The sequence below is a fragment of the Stigmatopora argus genome, chromosome 23, assembly GCF_051989625.1.
Source record: "Stigmatopora argus isolate UIUO_Sarg chromosome 23, RoL_Sarg_1.0, whole genome shotgun sequence".
Taxonomy (NCBI): Eukaryota; Metazoa; Chordata; class Actinopteri; order Syngnathiformes; family Syngnathidae; genus Stigmatopora; species Stigmatopora argus.
Window position 1 is genome coordinate 1,937,501 of NC_135409.1, and position 27,009 is coordinate 1,964,509.

The 27,009-nt window shown below is 45.1% G+C and overlaps 1 protein-coding gene across 22 annotated transcripts in view; it reads left to right on the forward strand.

The window, feature by feature from the left end:
- The window catches only part of nav3 (neuron navigator 3), a 232,129-nt gene that overhangs the window by 193,548 nt on the left and 11,572 nt on the right, over window positions 1-27,009 (forward strand). For 15 of the 22 annotated variants that reach the window (XM_077593699.1, XM_077593702.1, XM_077593706.1 and 12 more), the window contains 13 exons: window positions 364-594; window positions 2,784-2,903; window positions 8,568-8,691; window positions 9,644-9,944; window positions 10,136-10,826; window positions 14,610-15,038; window positions 15,601-15,642; window positions 16,178-16,335; window positions 20,255-20,449; window positions 20,676-20,728; window positions 20,858-20,881; window positions 25,346-25,369; window positions 25,511-25,588. In XM_077593699.1, coding sequence (XP_077449825.1) covers window positions 364-594; window positions 2,784-2,903; window positions 8,568-8,691; window positions 9,644-9,944; window positions 10,136-10,826; window positions 14,610-15,038; window positions 15,601-15,642; window positions 16,178-16,335; window positions 20,255-20,449; window positions 20,676-20,728; window positions 20,858-20,881; window positions 25,346-25,369; window positions 25,511-25,588 — 2,470 coding nt within the window. The other 7 variants (XM_077593705.1, XM_077593701.1, XM_077593708.1 and 4 more) reach the window with 5 other exon arrangements.

The following is a 27,009-nucleotide window of genomic DNA, read 5'->3' on the forward strand; positions in this document are numbered from 1 at the left end:
TTAAGGCATAAGTATTTTAATTTCTTGATATTGGTGATTTACCCTCCTCATAAACCAAATTGTTATGTTACTTTGCGTCAATTTGAATTTGATGCAGCGTGACACTGGCAAAGCTTTGCCTAATTTTTCCTATTGACCCGATTGTCTCCTGGAAGATCTTCCACTTTTTGGTGAAAGAAACACACAAGCACTTTGGGAAGGTCACACACAAACTGAAACAGCAGGCAGCTGTTTGCATCTTTTTTGATTGTTGACCTTCACACCGGAGTGGACCTGATATGACAGCTTTGTCTTGGAAGTGTCTTTTAAGTCCATAGGGCTGAAAATAGGAAATTTGTTCACCGTTCATTTCACTCTTTGCAGCACACTGGAGACCACCTTCGACACAACCGTTACCACTGAAGTTAACGGGCCGAGTCTCCCCGCCCTCGCCACCCGCTCCTCCCCCATGGCCTGGCGCCTTGGCCAAACGCAAACGCCGCGTCTCCAGGCAGGCGAAGCCCCCTCCGGCGGTTATCCTGCAGCCAGGGAGGACACAGCGAGTGGCAGCTCTGCTGCCGCAGGCCGCTACAGCAGCCACTCTGATCCCTCGAGGTTTGTGTACAGTGCCAACATGAGGCAAGCAGGACCGTGGGGGGCGGAGCAGGGGGAGAGGGGAGGAAGGAAACAGATGGAGATGGCAGGGTACGTGAGTGATGGGGACGTCTTGGGGCAAGAACGAACGCTTGGATGAGATCACCAGCGGGCCGGATGAATAGATATTACTCTTTCCCTCACTGGGTGTCCCCTCTATTCACCTACTATAGGAATGCAACATACCGTAAAACCTCTATTTCAACGGCATGCCGTTCTTTTTTTCAAATTTTCCCCCGTAGTGCCGTTCAATTAGAGGGTGCCGCTCAATTTTTTGACTAGCTGGTCAGAATTCTGAGAAGATGCGGTACATTTTATGGATGAAAAGAGAAACCAGGTAACATGTGCATATTTATTTAACAATAGGCACAAATACAAGGCGATTACTGGTAAGTAATTACAAATTCAATGGTGAAAATCAAGTGACATGTCGCTGTTGTAGCTGTCCTCGTCATTCACATCACCTTCCGCCTCAGCGTCGCGTGTCTGAGTGAGTTCACGTTCATCGTCGCCAGCATTGGCTCGCGCTTGCTGGAGAAGTTGCAAACCAGTCTGAATCGGGCCGCCTGACCTGAAACAATGGATCTGGCAATCCTTCGAGCCGTCGAGAGCGGTTGGTGCTCGCATGTTGCCGAATTTGGTGTAGCTCTTCTCGCCGTGCAACATCCAGTTCTCGTAGAACTGTCGGACTTTGGCCTTGAATGGGGCGTTCTAATAGACCTCGGGGGCCTGTATACATTTGGTGCAGCCTCCTGGAATCACGGCCACATCAATATGGAGCTTCTTTAATTGCTTCTTGGTGGCATCTCTAATGTGACAACGGTATGAATCCCAGGCAAGAAGGCACTTGGCATCTGAGCACCTTCTCAGGTTGAGAAAAACCTCAATTTCACCGGCATGCCTGATAGGTTCACCAATAGGCATTCCCAAATGCATGCACAAATAAAGAGGCAAGACAATCTTCTGGGTTTTCTTGCAAGAGAGAATCGAACCTTACAGGTCTCTGTCCTGGTTCGTTCTGGCGTCTCACGCATCTTCTTGTTTGTTAGCTTCAAGGACCCTAGTTACAATGGACGTCTCAGCTCTCAAGGGAGGGGTGAGAAACAGGAGTGAGACGTCAAATAGTCAAGGACCCTAGTTTCAATAGACGTTACAATAAACGTTTCAAAGCGTTCTTCATTGCGAGCAAATATATAATAATGTAAGACTAATAACCCTAACAATGCCGCTCTATTTTTCAAACTTTTCCCGTAGTGACGTTCAATTAGAGGTGCCATTCAATTAGAGGGTGCCGTTCAATTGGAGCACATGTCTCAAACCGATTCCGCCGAGAGCCGCAGTGGGTCCTGGTCTTTGTTCCAACCGATCCAGTGCCGACCTTTTAACCAATCAGGTGTCTTCTAAAATAAGTAGCACCTGACCTTAATGAACTGATTACACTTGCAAAAGATACCCTCTTGTTGAGTTGGAATGAAAACCTGCACCCACTGCGGCCCTTTGAGGACCGGTTTGACACCCCTGAATTAGAGGGTGCCGTTCTATTTTTCAATTCTTCCACCAAGGTGCCGTTTTATTAGAGGTGCCATTCAAATAGAGGTGCCACTCAAATAGAGGTTTTACGGTATTTGTAATGGTACCCTTTTTGTCTTTCTCTCTTTGTATGTCCTCAAATCCATTTCTCTCAATTGCATTTCCAATATAAATGACACTAAAAATCACCTCGAGGGGCGTGTACGAGTGCAACAAATGTAACTTTTGCTGACTTTTTTTTCTTTAATTGGGTATGCTTTTATACCAATCCCACTTTTTTTAAATGCATGAAATATTTTCAGAAAATTGCCATGAAATTGCGGATGATTGACATTGCCATTTGATTGATGGAGTTAAACATCCATCGGATTTGAGACAAATTGTTAAAGCACATCAGAATAGGAAGGTGATTTGCCATTTAATTAGCTCAATTAGTCCTCCGGCTCATCCTTCCCATGTCCTGTCAGACGCATCTGATTGCTATCTGTGCTCAAATCCCAGCCATGTGTGTTAATTGTAATCATACTAAGACATTTGATTTAGAAATATCACAGTGACAGTGTAAAGACTTTGAGTTTACTCTCTGCAAGAAAAAGTAAGTCAGACGTCTCCTCTGGCAGATATCTAACAGATGGTGGTCTGCATTTGTATGCACGGAACGCCGGCCGAGCATCCGACGCGGCTGCTTCTCGAGAAATCTCACACAGAGGAAGCAAAGAGATCCAAGGGGACGTGGACAGGTAAGGATGAGATCTATCAATCACAGCAGGCTGCCCGTTTTCCGTCAATTCAATTCTTGAAGCTCTGTTTGGTGGAGCGTTGTTTTAGAGTTTTTTTTCTCACAAAGAAGCACTTTAAAGTCGGCAAACAGTCAGGCAATTTGAGTTTGAAGTCTTTTGTACTAAAATATAGTTTTTGATCGGTATCCTCAGTCTTGAGCATGACGATTCAATATCCGAAAAATGACATAATCCTTGCTTCTGTGTTGGTGTTTGCTCGATAATCCAATTGTTTCACAGCTCATCTGCTTTCACTGGCTTACACACTCTCGCTCGCGCTACCCCTTCAATGCGGCATTTTGTAAGAGGCACTCACATCAGTCAGCCGGTCCTTTCGTCAATCAGTTGGGTCATTTCTGGGAGTGGCCATGCGTGAAAACACACGAGACCCGGCGGGAGGTTGAGAAAACTGACAAACAGGCTTCCGTCAGTCCCAGCTCATTGGCCGTCACACTTGACGGTCAAGCGAGGAGACAGATGGGCCAAGAATAAATTGGAACCCTGTGAACCGTTTCCTCTCTGTAACGGTGTTATCTCCGGAATGTTGCCTACGCGAGAGGCGAACGTGGCAAGTTTTTAACAGTTTTTCTATCAGGCCCTTGAATGTGATGGAAAATATTGACGTCTGTTTTCCCTTCAGACGTGTCGGACTGAGAAAAAAATTCCGAAAAGAATTTCAGTTCCTGTGTTCTTTCCTCCCTTAGGCCCGTATAACCCAGTAAAAAAAGACTGAAAAGCACACTGTTCCTTTAACACACCTGTCTTAATTCAGCCTTGGTGACGTGTGATTGTCAGAAGCTTGAGCTGACACTTCCCACTAGCAGAAGACAACTCTCAGCAGAGATCTGGGTGTGATGACAAGTAGGCTTTTTGTTGTTGATGATGACGACAGGGCCTATGTCCGATTATTATTATTATTATTATTAATTCATTTCCCATGTTGTGGTTCCTTGCCTTTTTTCTACTCTATGAAGATTGAGAAACAAGCAACTTCACACACTCACACTGGCAGCAATGGAGTACGCTTAAACCAGGGGTGGGCAAACTATTCCACAAGTGGGTCCGGGTTTTCATTCCAACCCATTGAGAGGGCACCTTTTCACCAATCTCGTGTCCTACAAGTGCAATCAATGGATTGCAGTCAGGTGCTTCTTGTTTTCTGCAGAAATCTCATTGTTTAAACTGTCTGTGCTATATTGGTTGGAACAAAAACCTGCACCCACAGCGGCCCTCATAGACCGATTTGCCCATCCCTGGCTTAAACTTTGCTCCCGTGAGGCTCATAATGCTTCACACTTAAAAAAAAAACGACTGCTGGTCAAGCATGTGACTGAGGCATCTGTGGTGAAAATACTGCTTACTCCTTTTTTTAGGGGCCAAAATATTACTATTCTCTTCTACTGTTACAGTTGTGGGCGGAGGGCCCCGAAGCAGGCAAACACACACAAGCGGGATGTGGTGTTTTCTGTTTATTATGAGTGTCCATCATGTATGGCCAGGCGAAGGTACAGGAGGAGAAAGCGTAGAGGAGTCGTCTTGCGTAGCGTGGAGGTCTATAGCTGAGAGATCTGTAGAGGGATCCAAAGCGAAGGTACAAGGTGCGTGGTTGAGGCCGTGGTCGTGGTCATAATCGTGATCGTGGTCGATAATCAGCCAAGACAAAGCAAGGAGGTAACATGAGAAGGTACTCAATAGTGGACTGATTAAGACGATCCAGCGACGTGGTCATGCTCTGGTTGGCTTAAATAGTCCTTTTCGACACTTCCACTTTTGTTTGGCAATGATAGAGCACGTCAACCGTGTTTGTTTGACTCCATTCCACCTTTTAGCTCTCCCTTAATTAACCCTGGCCAATGCACGTCCGATTGTGCATCGAGTGGCCTAGGTTGGGTGATTGATGAAGGGGAGGAGCAGTGGGATGGGGAGAGAGCATGGGTGTAAGAGTGAGCTCGTCCTCTCTTGTTCCCATTTGCTCTCGCCCGCTTCACAGCTTGGAGTCATCTCGGAGGCAGGACCGTGATCAGCACGTGGTGTGAGTTGACAAGACAGGTAGAACCCGGCTCCAAGTTTTGCTCTTCTTCAATATAGTCATGACTTTTGATAAGTGGAGCCGAATCCTGTCCGGCTTGAGAGAAAAAGCAGAAGGATGAAGTGTCAGTGAAGTCACCCTTTGATAAAGACCTGGGGCTGTTCTGACGAGTGATGGCACAGCCTTAACAGCGTTTAACGGGATTACAGTGCAGGCAAATTGGACGTGATCTTATTTATATTAAAGAGCACATTTTATCTGTAGTTTATTTTGCGTGACCAGACTTGCGATAATTAGTGTCTTATAAGTGTGCCGTATTTAAACCTAACATCCAAATGATTCATTATTCCAAGACTTAAACTATTCCTCTTTTTGGCCTTAAATTCCCCTCTTTTTTTATTCTTGCTGTTTTTCTGTCGAGACGTGGGACTTGAACCCTGTCATGTCAGTTGTCAATGCCGCTCCCTTCTGGTGTTCTTGGCTGTCCATCACCCTGTCTACAGTTTTGTACATTTGTCCCCAAGTATAACAGAAACGCCTACAAGTCAAATTGTTTCTAAAATGTTCCTTGTGCTTATTGTAGTGTCGCACACTTGTTGTACAGATAATTGAATTCCACCTGGGTGTGAGGAAGGTGCCGACAGAGGAGTTTACTACTAGAGGCAGCTGTCCACTTTGTTGACATCTAGCCTCGAAAACCCAATCAAGCGCATAATGTGCGATGCATTTGAATAATTGAAGCCAGCGTGCACAAACAGCTAGTGTGGAGTTGGTTCTAATGATCTTTTTTCTCCCATGAAGTGAAGAAAGATGGAATTAGAATTAGATTAATTTTATCATTTGAAAAATAGCACTTAATAATATTGAGCTCATACAAATGCAAACAAAAGTCAGATTTAGATAACGTGGAGAACTGCATTTTTGCATCATTCTGCTATGTGCGTCTCGACATGTTTTTTTTACAGAATATTGCATCTAAAGTAGTTATTTCTAGGTTTTGAATACATAACATGCCTTGTTTTTTTAGTTTGATAGTAGGCTAAAAAAAATTGTGTCAAGCAGTTATCAGAAGACACGTTCAATTTACACAACAAAATATTTATCAAAAGTCAAATTGATCTTCGCGATCGGGTATGGTCACCGCTGTCTGCCTTTGTGCTGTTAATAGTGTTTTCCCTCATTCAGAGCCAGCTGGAGGGACCCGAGTACGCGTGCTGAATATTGCATGAGATAACGTTTGCATGGCTGAACGAAGTCACACCGATGCATCGGCGGGGTGTCGAGCAGCTCCTACGTGTAGTTGGAATGAATGGCAAAATGGACGCGCTATTCTATTCTCCGACTTGGTCTTCTTCCTGCCACTGTTCTGACTGAAGTAATCACGTGGGAAATCCTGTATTTTCGCATGGATTTTAACACACCGTCTCATAAAGTATATGAGGCCAATATCCTCTGCGGCGTTTCCTCTCGAAATTGCTGGCTCATGCTTAATTTAAGACACTGTGTGTTAGGAGTAGCGTGCTATTGTTTTTCCCGACTCTCGTTTGTCCCTCCTGCCTTGCCGTTGTGTTCACGCAGCTGCGCGTGATTCAAAATTAGTCCCTGATGTGTGGTACTCGGATGATTCGCCGAAAGACGTTTCGCCGACGGACGTTTGACAGACGGACAGTTCGCCGAATGGACGTTTGGCCGAACGGAAGTTTCGCCGAAACGGGATTCGCACGCTCGCCCCGCCCCCGGATCGTGTGTGTACAAGTTTTTCAACCTCAGCCCACGGGCCATATACGGCCCGTTAGGATTTTTAATCCGGCCCGCCGCCGGTGTTGTCCAAATTATAGTAAAAATCAATGATTCATTTCCCTTTGCCTCTCATCACTCTCAATGTATTAGTCCACCGTCAATGACAGCCCGGGAATAAGCACTCTTGGGTGGGCAGATGTAGCAGAATCAAGCCGTAAAATGACAGCAATCGGGTCAAATCCAGCCGAAAACAGCATTTAATGATTAAATACAAATACTGGAGCTCTTTGGACACTAGAACCGAGCCCAGGGAAGTGAATTCCTCAGTAAAATGTTGCGATGATGTCGCGATGAACGCAAAAAACGTCCATATACGTCCATTTGCCAAACGACTCAAAATGCTCTCAAATTTGGTCAAATCCAGCCGAAAACAGCGTTTAATGATTAAATACAAAAACTGGAGCTCTTTGGACACTAGAACCGAGCCCAGGGAAGTGAATTCCTCGGTAAAATGTCGCAATGAACGCAAAAAAACGTCCATATACGTCCATTCGCCAAACGGCTCAAAATGCTCTCAAATTCTGTCAAATCCAGCCGAAAACAGCATTTTCAACGTTCATTTGGCCGAATGAACGTTCGGCGAAACGTCCATTCGGCGACCTGTCCGTCTGTCAAACGTCCGTCGGCGAAACGTCTTTCGGCGAATCATCCGGTCACGCTGATGTGTCTATTTAAACCCCACTGAGTTTAATGTCATTGTCGGATCGTCTGCATAAATTCCCTTACCATGCATCCACATTACCTTGTTCCTACGTGTTTTCCCTAGTCCGGTTTGGTTTCATGTTTCGTTTCCTAAGTCCGTGTTATTTTGTAAGGTCCCTCCTAAATTATTAAAGTTTTGGTTATGAGCACGATTTGCCTCATCCTCGCCTGCTTCCCCGCGATTGGGTCCTAATTCCTCGTACCTCGCCTCAACGTCTCCCGTGGACGTAACACTGTGACACAGAACTCAGGTTATTGAGTTGATGTGGAAAGTCTTTTTGAGATAAAATGTGAGGGTTTTTTTGGGGCGGAGGTGAATTAATTGGGGTTTGTCAAAGCATTCCCATAATCATGATAGAACAGTAGGTAGGTTTTTCTTTTTTTCACTGAATTAACCCACTTTTCGGATTAACATAAATTAGCTTCCACAATTCAATTGTGGTGCAAAAGAATTTAACTTTATGTTAATGACTCCGGGGGGCGTTTGTTTATGTTAATTGAGCAGCATTTAGTACTTTTTAATCACATATCAAAACTGAAGACGAGTTCCCCCAGTAGAAAAATGACTTACCACCCATGGAGAGAGTGAGTCAAATTATAGTCGTGATTCCATAAAGAGCCAATTAGCTCTTTTTACCGGTTTTGTTCATGTTACCAAATAGTTCTCTGTATTTTCAGGTATGAACTTCCCTATGTTTATTTTGTTCATTTAAAAAAAAGATAAAAAGCACTTATTTTCTTATACTGAGTCTTCCTTTTCCATCCGCAGTCATATCAGTTAGGGATGCCAAGCCTGAATTAGCTTGTCTGCGCCATGTAATTACTTTTCTGTAAGTTGTTCTTTATTCTTTGAACTCGTATTTGAACTCCAGGGTGGCCTTAGACGGCAGGATTGGGCTCAGGGTTAGGAGTCTTTAGGATGTCTTTAGGAGTCTTTGTTAATATGTTTTGGTTGATTGTGTAAGCCGTAATTTTGTTTGCATCGATTTCCTCTTTTAATGCGGTTAGTGTTCAGCATATAATCGTTTTCAGCTCCTGAAGTTGGGAGCTTTTTTCAGCATAAGTCAAGGTGACGTGTCTCTTCCTCCTCACAGCTGGGATGACAGCAGCTCAGTGAGCAGTGGATTGAGCGACACCTTGGACAACATCAGCACTGACGATTTGAACACACACGCCTATTCGGCCATCCGCTCCTCACACAAAAGCAAGGACGCACAGGTGAGAAAGTAAAAACTGTCTTTTTTTTTTAAATCTCCGAATTGAGATGGCCTTGTGGGTGAATGGTTAGTGCGTCGGCGTCACAGTTCTGAGATTGAAGGTTCAATCCCAGGTGGGTTCTGACCTTCTTATGTGGAGTTTGCATGTTCTCCCCGAGCTTGTGTGGGTTTTCCCTGGGTTCTCCAATTTCCTCCCATATCCTAAAAACATGCAGCGTAGGCTGGACGAACACTTTAAATTGCCCCTAGGTATGATCGTGAGTGTGAATGGTTGTCCTTTGTCTCCTTGTGCGCTGCGATTGGCTGGCTACCGATTCAGGGTGTCCCCCGCCTACTGCCCATAGTTAGATAGGCCTCAGCACCCCGGCGACCCTTGTGAAGATAAGCGGTCCAGAAAGTGATATCTCCAAATAAGTAACAAATTTTGTAGCAGCTGAGAGAATAACATGCCGTCTCATTGCTCTCCACAGAGGCTTTTTGTTTTGTGCTTCTCTGCCAAGTCTCCTTTTACCGCTCATTGAAAAGATTCCGGTGTTGCTAGGGAGACTGCATGGCCATCTGTCAAGAAAAGGCTATTGCTGATCTGCATTGTGTGTTTATTTGTGTATGTGTGCGCACTAGCATCCCACAGGATGAGATCTGCTCAGTCCAAAGATAGCTGTGACTTCGCACCTTGTTTCTTTTTGTTTGCTTTGCCTTGCCAACCTACCAGCCTACCTGCCTTATGTTTTTCTGTGGGGTGGATGAATAATTCACACGCAGAAGTTGGTGCTTAATGCTAGAATTAGTTGGGTTTGCAAAATAAAAATGCAATGCAGTGTAATTTGGTCTTACAGTAAGTAGGGTCATCGAATTTGACAATTTCCACAACCAAAACAATGGCAGTAATGAATTTTGTACATTAATAAACAAAAAAACACTAATTTGATCTTAATGAATCTTTTGTTCTCCAGTCCCAGAAAGCAAGCACCTCCATGCATGCCGACCAGGAGGTAAGCAGCAGCTGGGTCGGAGCTGAGGACCTGAAAAAAGTAGAAGAGGCACTTGACACCACTATGGACCCCAATGGGAGCCCCTCTCGATGGAGGTCATCGTCGTCCTCTCAAGCACAAGGCCAGTACGAAGACGTAGGTCAGAAGGCGACTTCGCTGGCGCAGATATCGCAAACAGGCTCATTGAGAAGGGGCATGACAGCCCAGGTGGGCATCATGCCGCCCAGGACGAAAAATACTTCTGCCTCGTACAAAACTACAGGTAAACTTTCATGCTTCACAACTGACAAAATCCTTCCACTTCAGCGAGGGTGTGTGTGCAGACATTGTGTTCCATTGTTCTTTTGCTTGACAATTTGAAGTCAGCGTGACAGCTTTGCCCTTTTGGCTATAGGTTATGTTGGGTAAAAACTTGCTTCATTTATGATAAATATACTTTATGCAAATCAACAGGCAAGACCGATGATGCTAAGGTTTCGGAGAAAGGAAAGGTGCCCTCAAAGAGTTCCTCCAACATACAGCGTTCCCCCTCAGATGCTGGTAAAATCAGCGGCGACGAAGTCAAGAAACCCCCTTCTGGCATTGGACGTCCACCAACGACCAGCTCTTTTGGATTCAAGAAGGTTCCCGGTTCGAGTGGGACTATAATCACCTCTAGCGGCGCCATGCTCACAAGTGGCTCGGCCACCTTGGGCAAGGCCCCCAAATCATCATCAGCCCTCGGCAAAGGTGCGGCCGTCGGTGGTGTGCGTAAGACCAGCCTGGATGGCTCCCACCCTCAAGATGATGGAATTCTGCTCAGTTGTGGTGGCTCAAAAGTGTCCCTTCAGTACCGCTCCTTACCCAGACCGGCCAAATCCTCCAGCGGGGTGGCGGCGGGGCGCAGCGGGCAGCGCTCCAGCTCGAGCAGCATCGACTCCAATGTCAGCGGCAAGTTGAACACGGCCAAGTGCAGGGACGCCGGGAAGGTCGGTTCGGAACGGTCTAGTCCAGTCAATCAGACGGATAAGGAGAAGGTGACAGAACAGGATCCAGGAATGTCTACTTCGCCCAAGTCCAGCCCGACCTCCACTTCGACCAGCCAGGCGAGCCTCAGGCAGCCAGGCTCCAAGTACCCGGATATTGCCTCGCCTACCTTCCGCAGGTCAGTTCCAATATGTCACAGGAGTGTTTGGAATAATCCCTCTATGGTCCTTTATATTTTGGTGTTAGACAGAATAGGGTTTTAAGCAGGGGTCCCCAAACTATTCTACAAAGGGCCGCAGTGGCAGCAGGATTTTAATCCAACCTTTTCTCCAGTCCGGTGTCTTACAAGTGTAATCAGTTGAATACAGTCAGGTGCTGCTTGTCTCATCTCATCTCATTTTCTTGAACCAATTTATCCTCATTAGGGTCATGGGGGGTGCTGGAGCCTATCCCAGATGTCTCCAGGCCAGAGGCGGGGGACACCCTGAATCGGTGGCCAGCCGATCGCAGGGCACAAGGAGACGGACAACCATGCACACTCACACCCATACCTAGGGGCAATTTAGAGTGTCCAATCAGCCTATCATGCATGTTTTTGGAATGTGGGAGGAAACCGGAGTACCAGAGGAAGCCCACGCAGGCCCGGGGAGAACATGCAAACTCCACACATTCGGACCGACCTGGATTTGAACCCGGGACCCCAGAGCTGTGAGGCCGCCGCGCTAAGCACTCGCTCCACCAGGCTGCCCGTGCTGCTTGTCTTAGTAGAAATTTTTATTCATTCATCTTCTATACCGCACATCCTTGTTGCGGAGGTTTCTGGAGCCTAAGCCAGCTAACTTTGGGGAAAGGCAGACTACACCATATACTGGTCGCAAGTGAGCCACAGGGCACACAGAGAGACAAACGACCATCCGCACTCACAATCATACCGCCACCAGTGGGAATCGAGCCCGTGCCTGGTCGCACTGAAGTCAGGCAAGTAAACCTCTATACCACAAGGCAATTTTATTAGAAATTTGATTGTTTAAATAGCCATTGCTGGATAGGTTGAAATGAAAACCAGGACCCACAGTGGCCCTTGAGGACCAGTTTGGAGTCCCCTGGTTTTGAGGGACCTAGAGAAAGAAAGAGGGTTCACCATGTAAAGCTAGTGACTAACAGAGGGAGGACAAATGGGATTAGGATCTGACAGGGTAAGCGTGGAACAAGTGTCAGTAAAACTTGTTTCAGTATTTGAACCTACCTTTTGTTTGGCTCCCATTTCAGTAAGTTTATCGGAGGGTTTTCTAGTCATATTCCCATCAACGATCATTAAATTGTCTTTTTTATATGTAATAAAATTGGGTAAATTGTTACTTCATACTTCATAGCTGAATGGGTCAGTTTTTCACTCAAGGCAGTATGCAGGTGAAGCTTCATCGATCCCACACTACAGACAGCAGTTTCTCACAGCACCAATTTCCTGCTCATCTAAAAGGCGCACTTGTCACGCATGCCTAAACATGTCCGTCTCATCTGATTTGTCAAGCTGGCTTCTTTTTCATCCGCATGTCATTATAAATTGGTCTCAAGACAGCATCACCTGTTCTTTTGGCGCGATTGCTTTGGCGCAGGCTGCGAGAGCATATGTGGAGGATTGGGTTCTTTTAAGTCAAAAGCAAGCAGTGAGCATGAATGTGTGGAGGAAGCGTGCCTACTAGGGCTGTGACAATATGTCCAAATGCTAACATAGTCCGATACTTTGTTAACCAAAAGGATATTAATATACTCTCCTCAGGAATGGATGTATTGTTTAAAAAAAAGGTGTCACGGTTTAAAAGAAAAGGCACCAACACGTTACTAGCAGTATATTACATTTTACCGCGATTCATGGTGCTAGACGCCTGGCCCACTTTGACTGGATTAGGCGTTTAGCGCCATCAATGGCACCGATTTGACGTCTACTGAACTCAATGAAATTCACAGCAGAATGATGTAGAGCAGGGGTGCTCAATACGTCGATTGCGAGCTACCAGTCAATCGCTAAGGTACTATTGGTAGATCATATGACAGTAAGATTTGATCATGTAAAAAAACAAAAAAAAATATTGGACTTGAGCTGGGAAACAGAGCCATCGCGAGTCCAAGCATGATTGCTACCTGCCTACACTATTTTGGGTCCTGCTGCATGAGGTATATCATCAGCATACAGTAATACCTTGACATACGAGTGCCCCGACATGCGAGCAATTTGAGATACGAGTAAAATTTTGAGCAAATATTTACCTTGAGATACGAGACAAATTTTGATATACGAGCATTCAGCCGACGCGAGAGGCTGCTGTCTTTCTCCCTGCAACTCCCTCGTGTAAATGTTTCTACGAGCACTGGCCGAGCGTTGCGTTTTTTCAGTGCCTTTTCCTCCGTTAGTCAGTGCAGAATGGTGTACGCGTGGCAGAGCCACCCAATACAAGAGGAGTATACTACCCGTTGGCAAGTGGTCGTGCGTTATCCTATTGTGAGGACATTTTTGTGCATCATTTTCGGAATATTTTGAAGGGAAGATAAAAGCAAACAACCCTCGATAGGTTCCTTTTGAAAACCGCAGCTAAAAGTCAGGGTGGAGGCGGGGCAAATAGAGCCAACCCGGGAGAAGAAAGGTGTAAAAATTTCAAACAAAATTAGAATTAAGTTTAGTGTAAGGTTAGGTTAAATTTATTTTTGAGTGTGTCTGTAGCGTAATCCAAGTTCATTCAAATTTGTTTGTTATGTAACGAGCGCGTTGCCATGCAAAAAGTCTCTCTCTCTCTCCCCTCCGTCTAATTTTAGTACTATTAAACATCATAACCACTAGTTATTTGTTACTCTGTTAATAGATGGTGAATAAGAACAAATAAAAATGTTTTTCCATTCCAATAATGTTTTGGGGTGTTTTTTCAGAGGGTTGGAACAAATTCAATTTAATTTTTTAGTTCATTTCTATGAGAAACGTTGATTTGAGATACGAGTAAATCAACATACGAGCTCAGTCCCGGAACGCATTAAGCTCGTATCTCAAGGTACCACTGTATACATAACTACTGAGCTTTGTCAGGGTTCCTGAAACAAAATGGTAGATCGCGCAACGTTGGGTGCTGGAAAAGTAGATCTTTGAGCAAAAAGGTTTGAGCACCCCTGACGTAGAATGTGTTTTTTTTGTTTATTAGTTGTACTGTCAAATGTTATTGAACAATTTCCTGACCTATGTATCTATCATTTCTGTATTGCCATAACCATCTCCGGTCGATTGGTCGCCGGTCTTTTGGTCGCCGGTCTTTTGGTCGCCGTCTTTTGGTCGCCGTCTTTTGGTCGCCGGTCTGTTGGTCGCCCCGACCGCGAAAACGGGCAACCAAACGACCGGCGACCAAAAGTCCAACGACCAAAAGACCGGCGACCAAAAGACAGACGACCAAAAGACCGGCGACAAAACAAGGTAAAACAACGCATCAATAAAAGCCAACAAAGGCCATGAGCAGTTTCACTGAGCCGACGTGTGACTGTATAAGAGTTTGTATGTACATGTGTTGTCCCTTTAAGAAGCTACGTCAGTCAGGGTCTTAACAAGTTCTCCAACATAAAACAATAAAAGTCGGGGAAATTTGGAGCTTTTCTTTAGCCTAATAATTACTAGGGCATAAAGTATGACTAAATAGTAATTTGCAGTTTGTATTTAGGGGATTTGAGCAAGGAGTTAAATGGTAATTATCACTTACCTTCCTGGCGACCAAAAGATCGGCAACCAAAAGACCAGTGACCAATCGACCGTGTACCCGCCATAACAACCCATAGAAACCCGTTATGGTGAGCCTTGTACCGCAAATGTTATCGCCTCGCGAGGTAACCAAAGATTCCCGGCCCTAGGCCCATCTATTTCATATGCTTTTGGCATATGCTTCCCGCAAACCTTTCTAAATGACTGCCCCCACCTATCTACCCTCAGATTGTTTGGCACCAAAGCCAGCAGCAAGGCCAGCTCCCCGGGCACGCCTGATTCTGGCAAGTGCCCCTCAATCCTGGGCAGCCCGCACGGTACTCTGGCGAGACAGGCCAGCCTGAACTCGCCCTCCTCTGGCACAGGGAGTCTTGTTAGCGCCAGCGGTTTGACCGGCGGCAGCAGCCCGCTATACGCCAAAGGGCCAGATCTCCTTCGTGCCGACTCCCCGACGTCCAGCCCGGCGTCAGGGCCGTCTTTGCCGTCCAACGCTCGGCCATGGCCTGCCTGCAGCTCGTCCGCCGGCAGCAAGGACAAGCTGAGCTGCCAAAGCATGAGCAGTCTGCACACCAGTTCTGAGTCCATTGATCTTCCTCTGGGCCACCATGGGCCCAAGGTTACGAGAACCAGCAGTATCAAGTCAACCCTGTCCGAAGGGTAAGATACCAGATAAAAAGCTGCGCAGAGAAAAACAAAATCCCTACACATGGTTTTCCCGCTTTAAATGATCGAACCCCGGAAGTTACGTTACATCGTTGTCAGGTGGAAATCCCGAAAACCCATTCACTACATTCGACCCTAGGGAAGCCTTGCTGTGTTACATCACCTCAAGATTAAACGTCTCTGGGTTTTTTTTTAATCAAACCGAGTGAAAAGAGGTTTTCTTGGCAAGTCTAACGTTTAGAAAAACAACAGTGTGAAAAATTTGCCGTTGTTTTTGTGAGTTAGATCACCAATAACTAGGTCCAGCAGTGTGCTGTTTGTTTTCATTTGTTTTGAAGGATTCTGCCTGACAATGATGACGTTTATCTGCCCTTCCACTCTTTGGATATTTTTAACTGGGGGTCTTTTAAAACAGGCGGACAGTTGTTATCCATTTTCATCCATAGTGCCCTTTAAATCATTTTAACGCTTTTCTCATTTACTATTTTTGTGAGTATTTTGTGGGGGGGGGGAGGGTCCCTCCATCTAACACCCTCATCCTCTATGTCTTTAACAGCATGCCTCTTGACAGAAACACGCTTCCCAAAAAGAGGCTGAGGTATAGGAATCTGACAGCCAAATCTGAATTGAAAACGACTGCACGCAGCTGCACGGACGCACTTATACGCTTTGCTAATGCATGAGACTTTTATGTGAGAGGCACACTAGACACAGAGCTTTAACTCATTTTGTGTGTACCGTTATGCATGTTTGACATGTTATTTAGCATACTCGATGATGCTGCGGTTGTGAGCGTGGAATGTAAAGAAATTGCACTATAGTTTGAGTGACCCTTGGGTAGCAATAGTGGAGCAAGCTCACATGTGGCAAACATAGTAATGAGTACTTTACAAGGAGAAAACTGGACCAGTGCAAACTCAATTATTGTCCCACAGGGATTAAATGAGGTTGATGTGTGATAACGTAGCCCTTTGCTGTCCTGGAGGAACAACAGTGTTTCTGGAAGTGTATGCTGATGCATGCGTGTTTATACCTGTGAATGCCTTTGCACTTATCCCTATCGATCACATCCTGGAATCCGTTTTAAAAACGGGAGCCAGCTAAACTATACGTGTCCGGTATGTGGGTTTCAGGTACCCACCGTCGTCCACGCAGACGTCCCACGAAGAGGGGATGGAGTGGCTCAGGTCCCACTCGACGGGGGGACTTCAAGACTCGGGCAGTCAGTCCCCCATGTCTTCCCCGGGGGCTTCATGTACTACCACTGGAAAATACCACTATTCCAATTTGTGTAAGTCAGTGCTGATTGTAGGCTTTATCCGATGTGGAATGTGTGTTGGCAACAGGAAAATGTACTGTATTTTTCAGACTATAAGTCGCACTAGCCCAAAAAAAGACAATGAAATGGGGAAAAAATGTACAAAAGTCCTACTGGAGTATAAGATGCATTTTTGTGGGGCAGTTTTTTAAATTGATCAGAAACCGAAAACAAGCATTATATGTTGCAGTAATAGTAAATAATAGGGAACAAAAGAGAAAATAGGCAACTGTTAAATAAGTTTATATAGCCTAAAAACACAACATAACAAATATATGTGTATTAGAGGCGAGATCTTTAACTCAAACTCGACCCGACCTGACCCGAATTTCAGGTTGGGTTGGACCTAAAATGTCAATCATTACTTCGGGTTCGTTGTCGGGTCGGGCTGGGCTTCTCTCTCACTGATTTTTTTTAAATTCTAAAACCATGTGTGGTCTCTCTTGCTGACTTGTTTTTTTTTTTATAAATACATGTTTATAAAAATGTATACTAAAGCGATGTTTGGATACTAAACTAAGGAATACTTATGAAATATATATTTCGAAAATTTGGATAAAACAGAAGGCGCTGTAATGTAATTGCAATTGGAGGCAGAGCTGCAGAGCCAGAGCATGCTCTGCGCATTCACGTGAACCCCGCAAGAAGTTAAGGATAAACTAAAGACAGAAACACGCCCCGGTAAGAGTGAATTCAAATTGATTATTAAATATGCTAGGAAAACTTGCGTTGGCTTCGCTGAATGTAGTCAATGTGGCGCTTTGCTCTCAAATGAGAGCAAAAAGACTGGCACCTCGACGCTGAGCAGGCATTTAAACTGTTGAAATCATCAAACATCTATATTATCGTATAAAAGATGTAGATGTTTATACAGTCTTGCTTAACTTAGATTCCGTTACAAAAGACAGGCTTTAATTTGTTATCATAAATCACATCTCCTCCACCCGACTTGGGAGTCTCGAGTCCTAACAAATAAAATATGAAATTTCGGGTTTGTTTCGGGCTCGGTCCTGCAAATCAAGTTAATTCGCTGGGCTCTGGCTCGGGCCGGGCCCTAATACCCGCTGCCGGTTCGGGTCAGAACGGATTTTTTCGGCCCGATTTTACCTCTAATGTATATTTAGCAGTGGCGGGCCGTCAGGGCCTTCAAGGCCTTCTCTGCTGGCCTAAGAAATATCTGAATCATATTATATTTTGTCCATCAATACTTATTATTCCAAATGGTCTGTTAGCTTCCTTTCATTGCTTTTCCCCCTGGTTGCACTGCTTCCAGATGTGTGTTTTCATATTGAAGCATTTAACCAATCACATTTCAGCCATTATTTGTTGCCAGATCAGATCTGCCTCAAAGCCTTCACAATCAGTTCTTGCGGGCTCTGCTGCATTAAACTAGACTGTTGCTTTTAACCAATCAGATTTCGAGTTGGCAACCCCACAATGATTTTTCATAGGCGTTAGCATTTTGCTGGCTGGGACATGTCATTGCTTTCACAAACTATGATTTGCTAGTAGGCGGGCCAAAGCAGCCAGAGATCGCAAACTCCACCCACATGGCCGACAGTGGCAAAAACAAATGGCTTCTGTTGCAGATTTCTCTCACAAAGCTATTTTCCAGACGGACTTTTACAGAAAAAAATGGACATCATTAAGAAAGGGCGGTCAACTCCGAAGCTAGCAAGCCTGTTACAGCCGGGAAAATGGTGTGTGCGGCACTTTCAGTGTGCTAACTTAGCTCCACAAGCAAATAGTATATTGTTGTTTTGATTTAAAGCAATTTTCAAAATGGACTATGCCAGAAATATGACAGGACAGGCTCGACTTTCATCATTAGCTTCGATGGCGATAGGAAAGAAGGAAGAAAGAAAGGAGGATGGATATTGTGTAAAAAGGATTTTTGGTGAGTAAAATATGGCCATATTCCTAAATAATATTTCAATTGTGGGCCAAGTTCTGATATCTGAAAAGCTCCAGTGTTTGTATTTAAGCTCCAGTGTTTGTGTTTAATCACAAAATGCTGCTAGGAAGTGGATTTTACCCCAGTTTAATTTTTGGCGTTTCACCATTGACGTCCATCTCTGTCTTTTCCCGGGAAAAAATCACCCCCCTGGCCTGGTTGTAATGTCTCAAAAGCTCCAGTATTTGTATTTAATCAATAAATGATTCTAGGAAGTGGATTTTACCTAATTTTAGTATTTTAGTGCATTTTTTGTCATTTCACGTATGGACGTATCGACATTCATCGCTGTCTTTTTACCGGGGAAATGATACTCCGGGCCCGGTTCTGATGTCTAAAAAGCTCAAGTATTTGTATTTAATCAATAAATGCTGTTTTCGGCTGGATTTTATCCCATTTTCGGGCAATGTTTGCCCGTACGCCATTGCCGTTCATCGCTGTCTTTTCCCGGGAAACTCACCCCCTGGCCTGGTTTTAATGTCTGAAAAGCTCCAGTATTTGTATTTAATCATGAAATGCTGCTAGGAAGTGGATTTTACCCCATTTTTGTGCATTAATTTATTGATTATTTTTATGTGTTGCAGCTGTAGCTGCAGTAGAGGTTTTATAGCCATAAAAGTTTTTGAGGGTTGTATTGATACGTTGAAGGCGCTACCAGAAAGTGCACCGCCCGCCACTGATATTTAGTATGTATATAGTATAAGTCACGCGCTTAAGTAGAAGTTGCAGGCTCAGCCAAACTATGAAAAAAAGTGCAACTTATCATTAGTAAATTTTGGCTCCATATAAAGCACACACTTCTGTCTACCTTTTTTGCATTTTTTTCCAAGTATTCATTAACGTTAGGCTTCAATGATGTACAGTGGTACCTCGAGATACGAGCTTAATCCGTTCCGGAACTGAGCTCGTATGACGAGATTCTCGTAACTCGAGCGGACGTTTTCCATTGAAATGAATGGAAAACAAATTAATTCGTTCCAGCCCTCTGAAAAAACACCAAAAACAGGATATTGGATTGGAAAAAATGTTTTATTTCTTCTAATTCGCCATTTATTAACAAAGTAACACATAACTAGTGGTTTAATAGTAATAAAATGTGTTTAATCTAACTAAAATTGGGCAGATTTCGCCGACGGGAGACAGAGACGTTTCGGGGTGTGGGGGGGGGTCGTTTTTTTTCCACGACAACGCACTCGTAAACGGAACAAACAAATTTAAATTAACTTGGATTAATATTTACAGACACTCAAACATACGTTTAATGTAACTTTAAACAAAATTGAATTCTAATTTTGTTGTAATCTTTTGTTACCTTCGTTTTTCGGGTTGGCGGTTTGCCACGCCTCTGCCCTCACATTCGCTATCGATGGACTGTTTGCTGTTGTATTGCCTTCAAAATATTCCCAAAATGATGCACACAAATGTCCTCACAATAGGATAACGCACGACCACTTGCCAACGACAAATAGTCTTTAAGGAACGATCGCGGGACCTTTCCTAAGAAAGAATAACAGGAAATGACATAGCTGAGCTTCCCACGTAGTGATTGTGGGTAATGAAGTTTTATTCTGAGAAAGGTTGCCATTGCCTATGGGTGTTGTGTGCAGGAGTATACTTCATTACCCAGAAAGCCCTCTTTTTGCCCGCGCGTTGTGCGTTTCCTGGTCGTATGAGAAACTCGTCTGAATTATTCGTTCCGTGCTCGTAAATATTGTTATACACGAAAGATATGCAAAAAAGACCTGGCTTTTTTGTGTTGTTGATAATGACGACAGGGCCTATGTCCGATTATTATTATTATTATTATTATTATCACGAAATTTTGACCGCATAACGGGCGAATTATTCGATCGAAATTTCCCCCGTAAGACGAGCATTTTGTATGACGAGCGGTCGTATGACGAGGTACCACTGTATAAAAATGTTCTTTCTTCCCAGTGAGCCCGACTCACATCGGGCATTACAACCCGCCGGGAGGGACCAGCAGCATGAGCCGTTCCAACAGCATCCCCACCCAGGATTCCTTCGAGCTGTATGGCGAGGGTCATTCACTGGGCGGCAGTGCCACCTCCCTTGAGGATCGGCCGCATGCCATCAGCCACTCGGGCTCCTTCAGGGACAGCACTGATGAAGGTTGGCGCTCTGTCGACCTCGCCCTTTTTAATTAAGGCAAAGGTTCAGCAAAGCCGCATCTGGCATCAAATGTTTTAACAGCGCTTTTTATGACCAGTGAGCTCATTGGTCACTATGCTCTCTTAAATTGGACTCTGTTAGTACATCTGTATTAAATACAGACAAGAAAAGTCCAAATGCATTTCAAAGTCCTGTCAAATTCAATGTCAACTTTCTGTTCTCACAGTCCACGGATCTTCATTATCTTTGGTGTCCAGCACATCCTCACTTTACTCTGCAGTAAGTCATTTTAATATAATTATTTTTTTTGTTCTAGTCAATTTTGTTCACAGGCCGAATTTGAGCCACGGGAGGGATTTGCTGGCATTTGAATGTCACTATAATCAAAATGGGTTTATTTTCTAACAGACAGAGGAGAAGGCACACTCGGAGGTAAGAGAGTTAGCGTTTGTGTGTTTAGATGCCATGCGTTATTTCTTATGTGCATGTCTAGTAGACCCCCGTTAACTAATTGGCTGCAATGGATGGCCAACATTAATGGCTGCTCGATTTGTGTGTGAGTTCTGTGGTCTATTTGTACCTTTTTTGTGCGTATTTGTAAGTCAGGTGAAAGTCTGATAGCTAGTTTACCATCAAATCACACATATGGCTCCCCTCATGTCTTTTGATTGAATAAGACAAAATCACAAAACAAAACAAAATCAATATATGTTGCCATATCTTGAATTTGAAGTAGTTGGACTGAGCCCATGTAACAAAACAATGCAATGTGCAATCACGATGATGATTTAACTCTATGTTGCATTGCTCTCTCTTCAGTTTCATTATCATCAATAATTTGCACTTCTTGCCTCTTGAACATCGACGAGTCATTACCTTAACGTGGTGGTGGGGTTTGTGTGTCCCAATGATCCTTGGAGATATGTTTTCTGGAGCCTTGTGCCCCTGGTAGGGTCACCCATGGCAAACTGGTCTGAGGTGAGGGACCAGACAAAGCATGACTCAGAAGACCTCCTATGATGAAAAACTAAATTGGAAAACGTCTTCCCTCGCCCGGACGCGGGTCACCGGGCCCCACTCTGGAGCCAGGCCCGGGGGGGCGCGATGGCGAGCACCATGGGGCCCGGCCGGGCACAGCCTGAAGAGGCAAAGTGGGTCCCCCCTCACATGGGCTCACCACCTGTGAGAGGGGCTAAATAGGTCAGGTGCGCAGACAGTTGGGTGGCAGCCAAAGAAGAAGAGATCCCTGGCTGCAGAAAATAGCTCTTGGGATGTGGAATGTCACCTCTCTGATTGGGAAAGAGCCTGAGATAGTGCGTGAAGTTGAAAACTTCCGGCTCAACATAGTCAGGCTCACCTCTACGCACAGCTTGGGTTCCGGTACCACTCCTCTCGAGGGGGGTTAGACACTTCCACTCTGGAGTTGCCCGCGGTGAGAGGCGCCGAGCGGTTGTGGGCATACTTGTTGCCCCCCGGCTCAGTGCCGGTATGTTAGAGTTTACCCCGGTGGATGAGATTGTAGCATCCCTCCGTTTTCGAGTGCGAGGACGGGACCTGACTGGTGTTTGTGCGAATGCACCAAACAGCAGTTCAGAGTACCCACCCTTTTTGGAGTCCTTGGAGGGAGTGCTGGAAAGTGGCCCCTTGGGGGACTCCCTTGTTCTGCTGGGGGACTTCAATGCTCATGTGGGGGGTGACAGTGAGACCTGGAGGGGAGTGATTGTGAAGAACGCCCCCCCCCCCGATCGGAACCCGAGTGGTGTTCTATTGTTGGATTTTTGCGATCGTCATGGATTGACAATAATGAACACCATGTTCAACCACAAGGGTGTCCATATGTGCAGTTGGCACCAGGACACCCTATGCCGCAGTTCGATGATCGGGTTTGTGGTCGTGTCATCGGACCTGCGGCCACATGTCTTGGACACTCGGGTGAAGAGAGGGGCGAAGCTGTCAACCGATCACCACCTGGTGGTAAGTTGGCTCCGATGGTGGGGGCAGATGCCAGTCCGGCCCAGGAGACCCAAACGTTTCGTGAGGGTCTGCTGGGAACGCCTGGCGGAATCCCCTGCCAGAAGGAGTTTCAATTCCCACCTTCTCTCATTTCCGGGACGAGGCGGGGGACATTGAGTCTGAGTGGACCATGTTCCACACTTCTATTGCTGAGGCGACAGACCGGAGCTGCGGCCGCAAGGTGGTCGATGCCTGTCGTGGTTGGCAACCTCAGAACCCGCTGGTGGACACCGGCGGTAAGGGATGCCGTCAGGCTGAAAAGGAGTCCGACCGGGCCTTTTTGGCCCTGGGGACTCCGGTTTGTTAAGAAGTTATTAATCCAGCAGCAGATGGAAGAGGATAGTCCAAGGTGGGAGAGTTTATCAGCCAGAATGTCTGGTATTATAGTGTTGTAGTGTATTATAGTGTTAAATTATCACTTATTTGGGTCTTTTGCCAGAAAAACGCACCTTATGGAGAAGCACTACCAATTTCGTAATACGCAGTTTCGGGGTATGATGACAATTAGGCTTTTGTCGAGTCAATGATGATGACAAAGCCTATGTCTAATTATTGAAGGCAGAGCTATAGTCAATCAAAAGCATCCTCACATAGTTCCCCTGGTGCTCCAGGTGGCTCAGTGCTTTGTGTAGAGCTACGGCAATGGCGTCCTCAGTGGACCTGTTTCCTCTATAAGCAAACTGGTGAGGGTCAACTGAGGGAGGGATTGTATCCCTGATGTGGCGGGCGACCAACTTTTCAAAGCACTTCATGATCACAGGCGTAAGTGCAACAGGCCTGTAATCATTCAGGCTGTCAACGGTTGGCTTTTTAGGGACAGGGATAATGATGGCAGATTTCAGGCAGGAGGGGATGATGGATTGTTGCAGGGAACAATTGAAAATCTTTGTGAAAACCCCAGTCAGCTGGTCAGCACAGGCTTTGAGCACCTTCCCAGGTACTGCGTCAGGGCCAGCAGCCTTCCTGGTGTTCACAATCCGCAGTACCTGTCTCACTTCATGTTCCTGAAGCTTCAGTGTACTGCTGGAAGGTGGTGGATGTGTTGAGACTGAATCCGATTTGTCAGTCTCAAAGTGGGCAAAGAAACGATTCAGTTCCTCTGCTAGTGAGGCATCTGTGTTAACAGACATCTTATTATTGTCATTGTAATTGGTAATATGTCGTATTCCCTGTTACATTACATCTTCTTTGGGTTATTTTCTGTGAAGCGCTCCTCAATTTTCCTTGTATATCCTTCCTTGGCCTTTTTAATGACTCTCTTCAGGCCTGCTCTGGCAACGCTGTATTGTAACTTGTCCCCTGACCTGAAGGTGGTGTTACGGCATTTAAAGAGTGCCTGTGTCTCACTGGTCATCCAGGGTTTTGGGTTAGGAAAAACCCGGATACGTTTATTAACACTGACAGTGTCCATACAGTTTTTGATATAGGAAAGACCAGTGTCTGTGTAGTCCTGGAGGTTGTGGTGTTCAAAAAGTTCCCAAATGGTACGGGAAAAACAGTCCTGCAGCTGAGAAAGGGCGTCCTCAGGCCATGTTTTTATTATTTTTATTTGTGGCCTTGTTAGCCTCTGGAGTGGGGTGTATGAGGGGGTGGGGGACAGGCAGAGATGGTCGGATCCAGCAAGGTGAGGGAGGGGTGTGGCTCTATAAGCATGTCTGATGTTAGAATAAACATGGTCTAGAGTTTTATCTCCTCTGGTGTGAGACTTCACGTACTGGATAAACTTAGGCAGAACAGTCTTTAAACATGCTTTGTTGAAGTCACTGGCGACTATAAGGACTCCTTCGGGGTGGTCAAACTGCTGTTTGTTTTCAGTCGCTAGCAGGAGGCTTAGTGCCGTGCTAACGTTAGCATCCTGTGGGATGTAAACAGCCATTACAATGACCGTTCCCTCCCTTGGTAGACAGAAGGGCCTGCACAGAACTGCCAAGACCTCTAAATCAGGGGAACAGTGAGTGTTAATGATCCTACTGTTGCAGCACCAGTCGTTGTGTATGTACACGCAAAGGTGCAACAAATCTGTTGTGATGGATATATCGCATCTTCTACCGAGAGTAATTAAATCCTGGCGACTGTAGAAAACGTTTGCCTACGATAAGACTGAGAAAACAAAACAACAAACTGGAGAGCAAAGAGCCGCTTGCACCCGTGCGCGCCGCCTTCTTGGTTCCGGGCACGTCCCACCGGGAGGAGGCCACGGGGCCGACCTCGGACACGCTGGGGAGACTATGTCTCCCGGCTGGCCCGGGAACGCCTTGGGATGCTCCCAGAAGAGCTGGATGAAGTGGCTGGGGAGAGGGAAGTCTGGACTTCCCTGCTGAAGCTGCTGCCCCGTGAACCGACTTTGGATAAAGCGGAAGAAAATGAGATGAGACCCTCTTGCACATAAATCCCACTCATTCTTATCCCACTCTCTCCAATACAAACAGTTAATAATTCTAATCCCCGAGCAAGAATGCACTCCATTCACCAATTCATTCATTTGATGTTTCCTTTATATCGTTGTTATTTTCCCATTTCCCATGTTCTATTCCTGTTATTTTCCCTTTAATTAATATTGGATCAAACAATAATGGCAAATACAGCTCAGGTTTTTCTATAAATTCACTTTCCCAGGGACAAACGCTCAGTAAATTGTGCAAGATCAATTGAATGTCCTATAAAACAGTTAATGTGAATTCCTATTTGAGTTTCAATAATTTAGCAATTTGCCAATGCTATTTGACCCATTATTCAAACGATTTCTAAGCACGATTTTTTCTTTCTAACACCTAACCATGACCACCGGCAGAATGACCTTTAATAACCTGTTTACAGCCTCATCCTCTGTGATGGAGGCATGCTACATAGTGTTAATTATGACTTTTCTCTTTTTCAATCAAGGGCCAAACAGTCCAAAATTCCACGGTAATCCCCCCACACTTTATGTATTTTGTTTCCCACACAGACTCAGCATGTATGATGGGTTTTACATTCAAGTCATTAAAATGGGCAGTGCAGTATTTTTTAACTTTCCACTCTGAATAATTCTCTTTGTTGCCGAACCAGCAAATCAGGAAACTGCGTCGGGAGCTGGACGCCTCTCAAGAAAAGGTGGCGACCCTGACGTCCCAACTGGCTGCCAATGTGAGTTTGTTTACCCCTCTCTCATCATAGGGGTTTGCATGATCACTCCTAAAAGCTCTGCCCTGCAATATAACTTCTTAAGACACCCGCGAAAATTCCACACCAACCTTTTCACTTGTTTGCGTTCAGTGTCTTATATGCTTTTTTGTGTTTGGAGAGGACTTGTTTTCCAAAGTGTACAGAGAGGATTTGTTTAAGGCAACAAGTCCCCGTAAAAGTCCAGCAAGTGGAGCGAATCAGGGAGCCGAAGATGAGAGTAAAGGAAAACAAGACTACGGAACCTGTTGTGGCATTTGTATTTGGAGAGATGGGCAATATCGATCAATATCGACAACTTTATCAAGCAAGTAATCTGAATGTGGGGTTTTTTGGACAAGATAATTGATAGTGGTAGAAATCCAAAGCATTTCAAATGGGAGGCTCAGAGAGTGACCATCTAACTCCCAGTCAAAAATGGATTGGATGTCTATCTCCATCAATTGCAGCTAATCAGTTGTCTTTTTTTATTTCTTGCTTTTTTTACACACAAATGCACAAACTGAGTCCAGCCATTATCGAGTTGTTGTTAAAAAGTCAAAAGTTCAATGCAAACATACAAAGGAAAACAAGAAATCCAAATGAACTCAAGTTAGGGAGTGATTCGTTTTCTATGCCAAAATACAGTGTTCTCGTTTTTCTTTTCCCCCTTATGAGTCTTTAACGTTTAACTGTTTTTTTCTTCTTTCTTGCTGCATTGTTGTAACCTATTTCTACTGTAGGCATCTTGAATTGTGCACCTCTGTCTGATAGATGCCCCCTGATATTTCCCTCCACGCCTCTCGCGATGCTGTCCTGGGAGAACTAACACTGATAACTTCACCTCGTACACGGCTGCTCTGGCCTTTTATCAATTTCAACCGAAAGCGTACCTGGGGACAGGTTCCAGAATCAAGATGGATGATTTGCCTACCGACGCCTCCATTCGGGTTGGGGGTGTCGAGTGATGGATGGGGGTTGGGGGCTTGCATTTTTGGCTTTTTATCATAAAAAGACAATGAGGCTTTATTGAGAGACCTTCGATGGAAATACCAAAAATCAGTATTCCTCTCAGTCACTCTGGGCAAACACGGGATTATTTATGATTTGCCACAAGCTGCTTCCTGTCACGGCTTGATGTTGAGTGCAGGCACAGCAGTTTTGACAAGTCGCCGTTGTCGCTATCTCATCTCAAAATAATCTTCGAGAAACTTCCATTAATTGGGTCTTTGCTCACTTCAATCAGAAGGAGTGGTAAAATTGAGCAGGAAATGGGGAAAAGTTGTCTTGGACCCCCCCCCAAAAAAAACAACGGAAGCGCAAACATGTCAAAGAGAGCAGATGGCGCCAAACTTTCGAGGAGTCGTCACCCTGTTGCTTTGTGAAGTCGGCCCTTCTCTGATCTT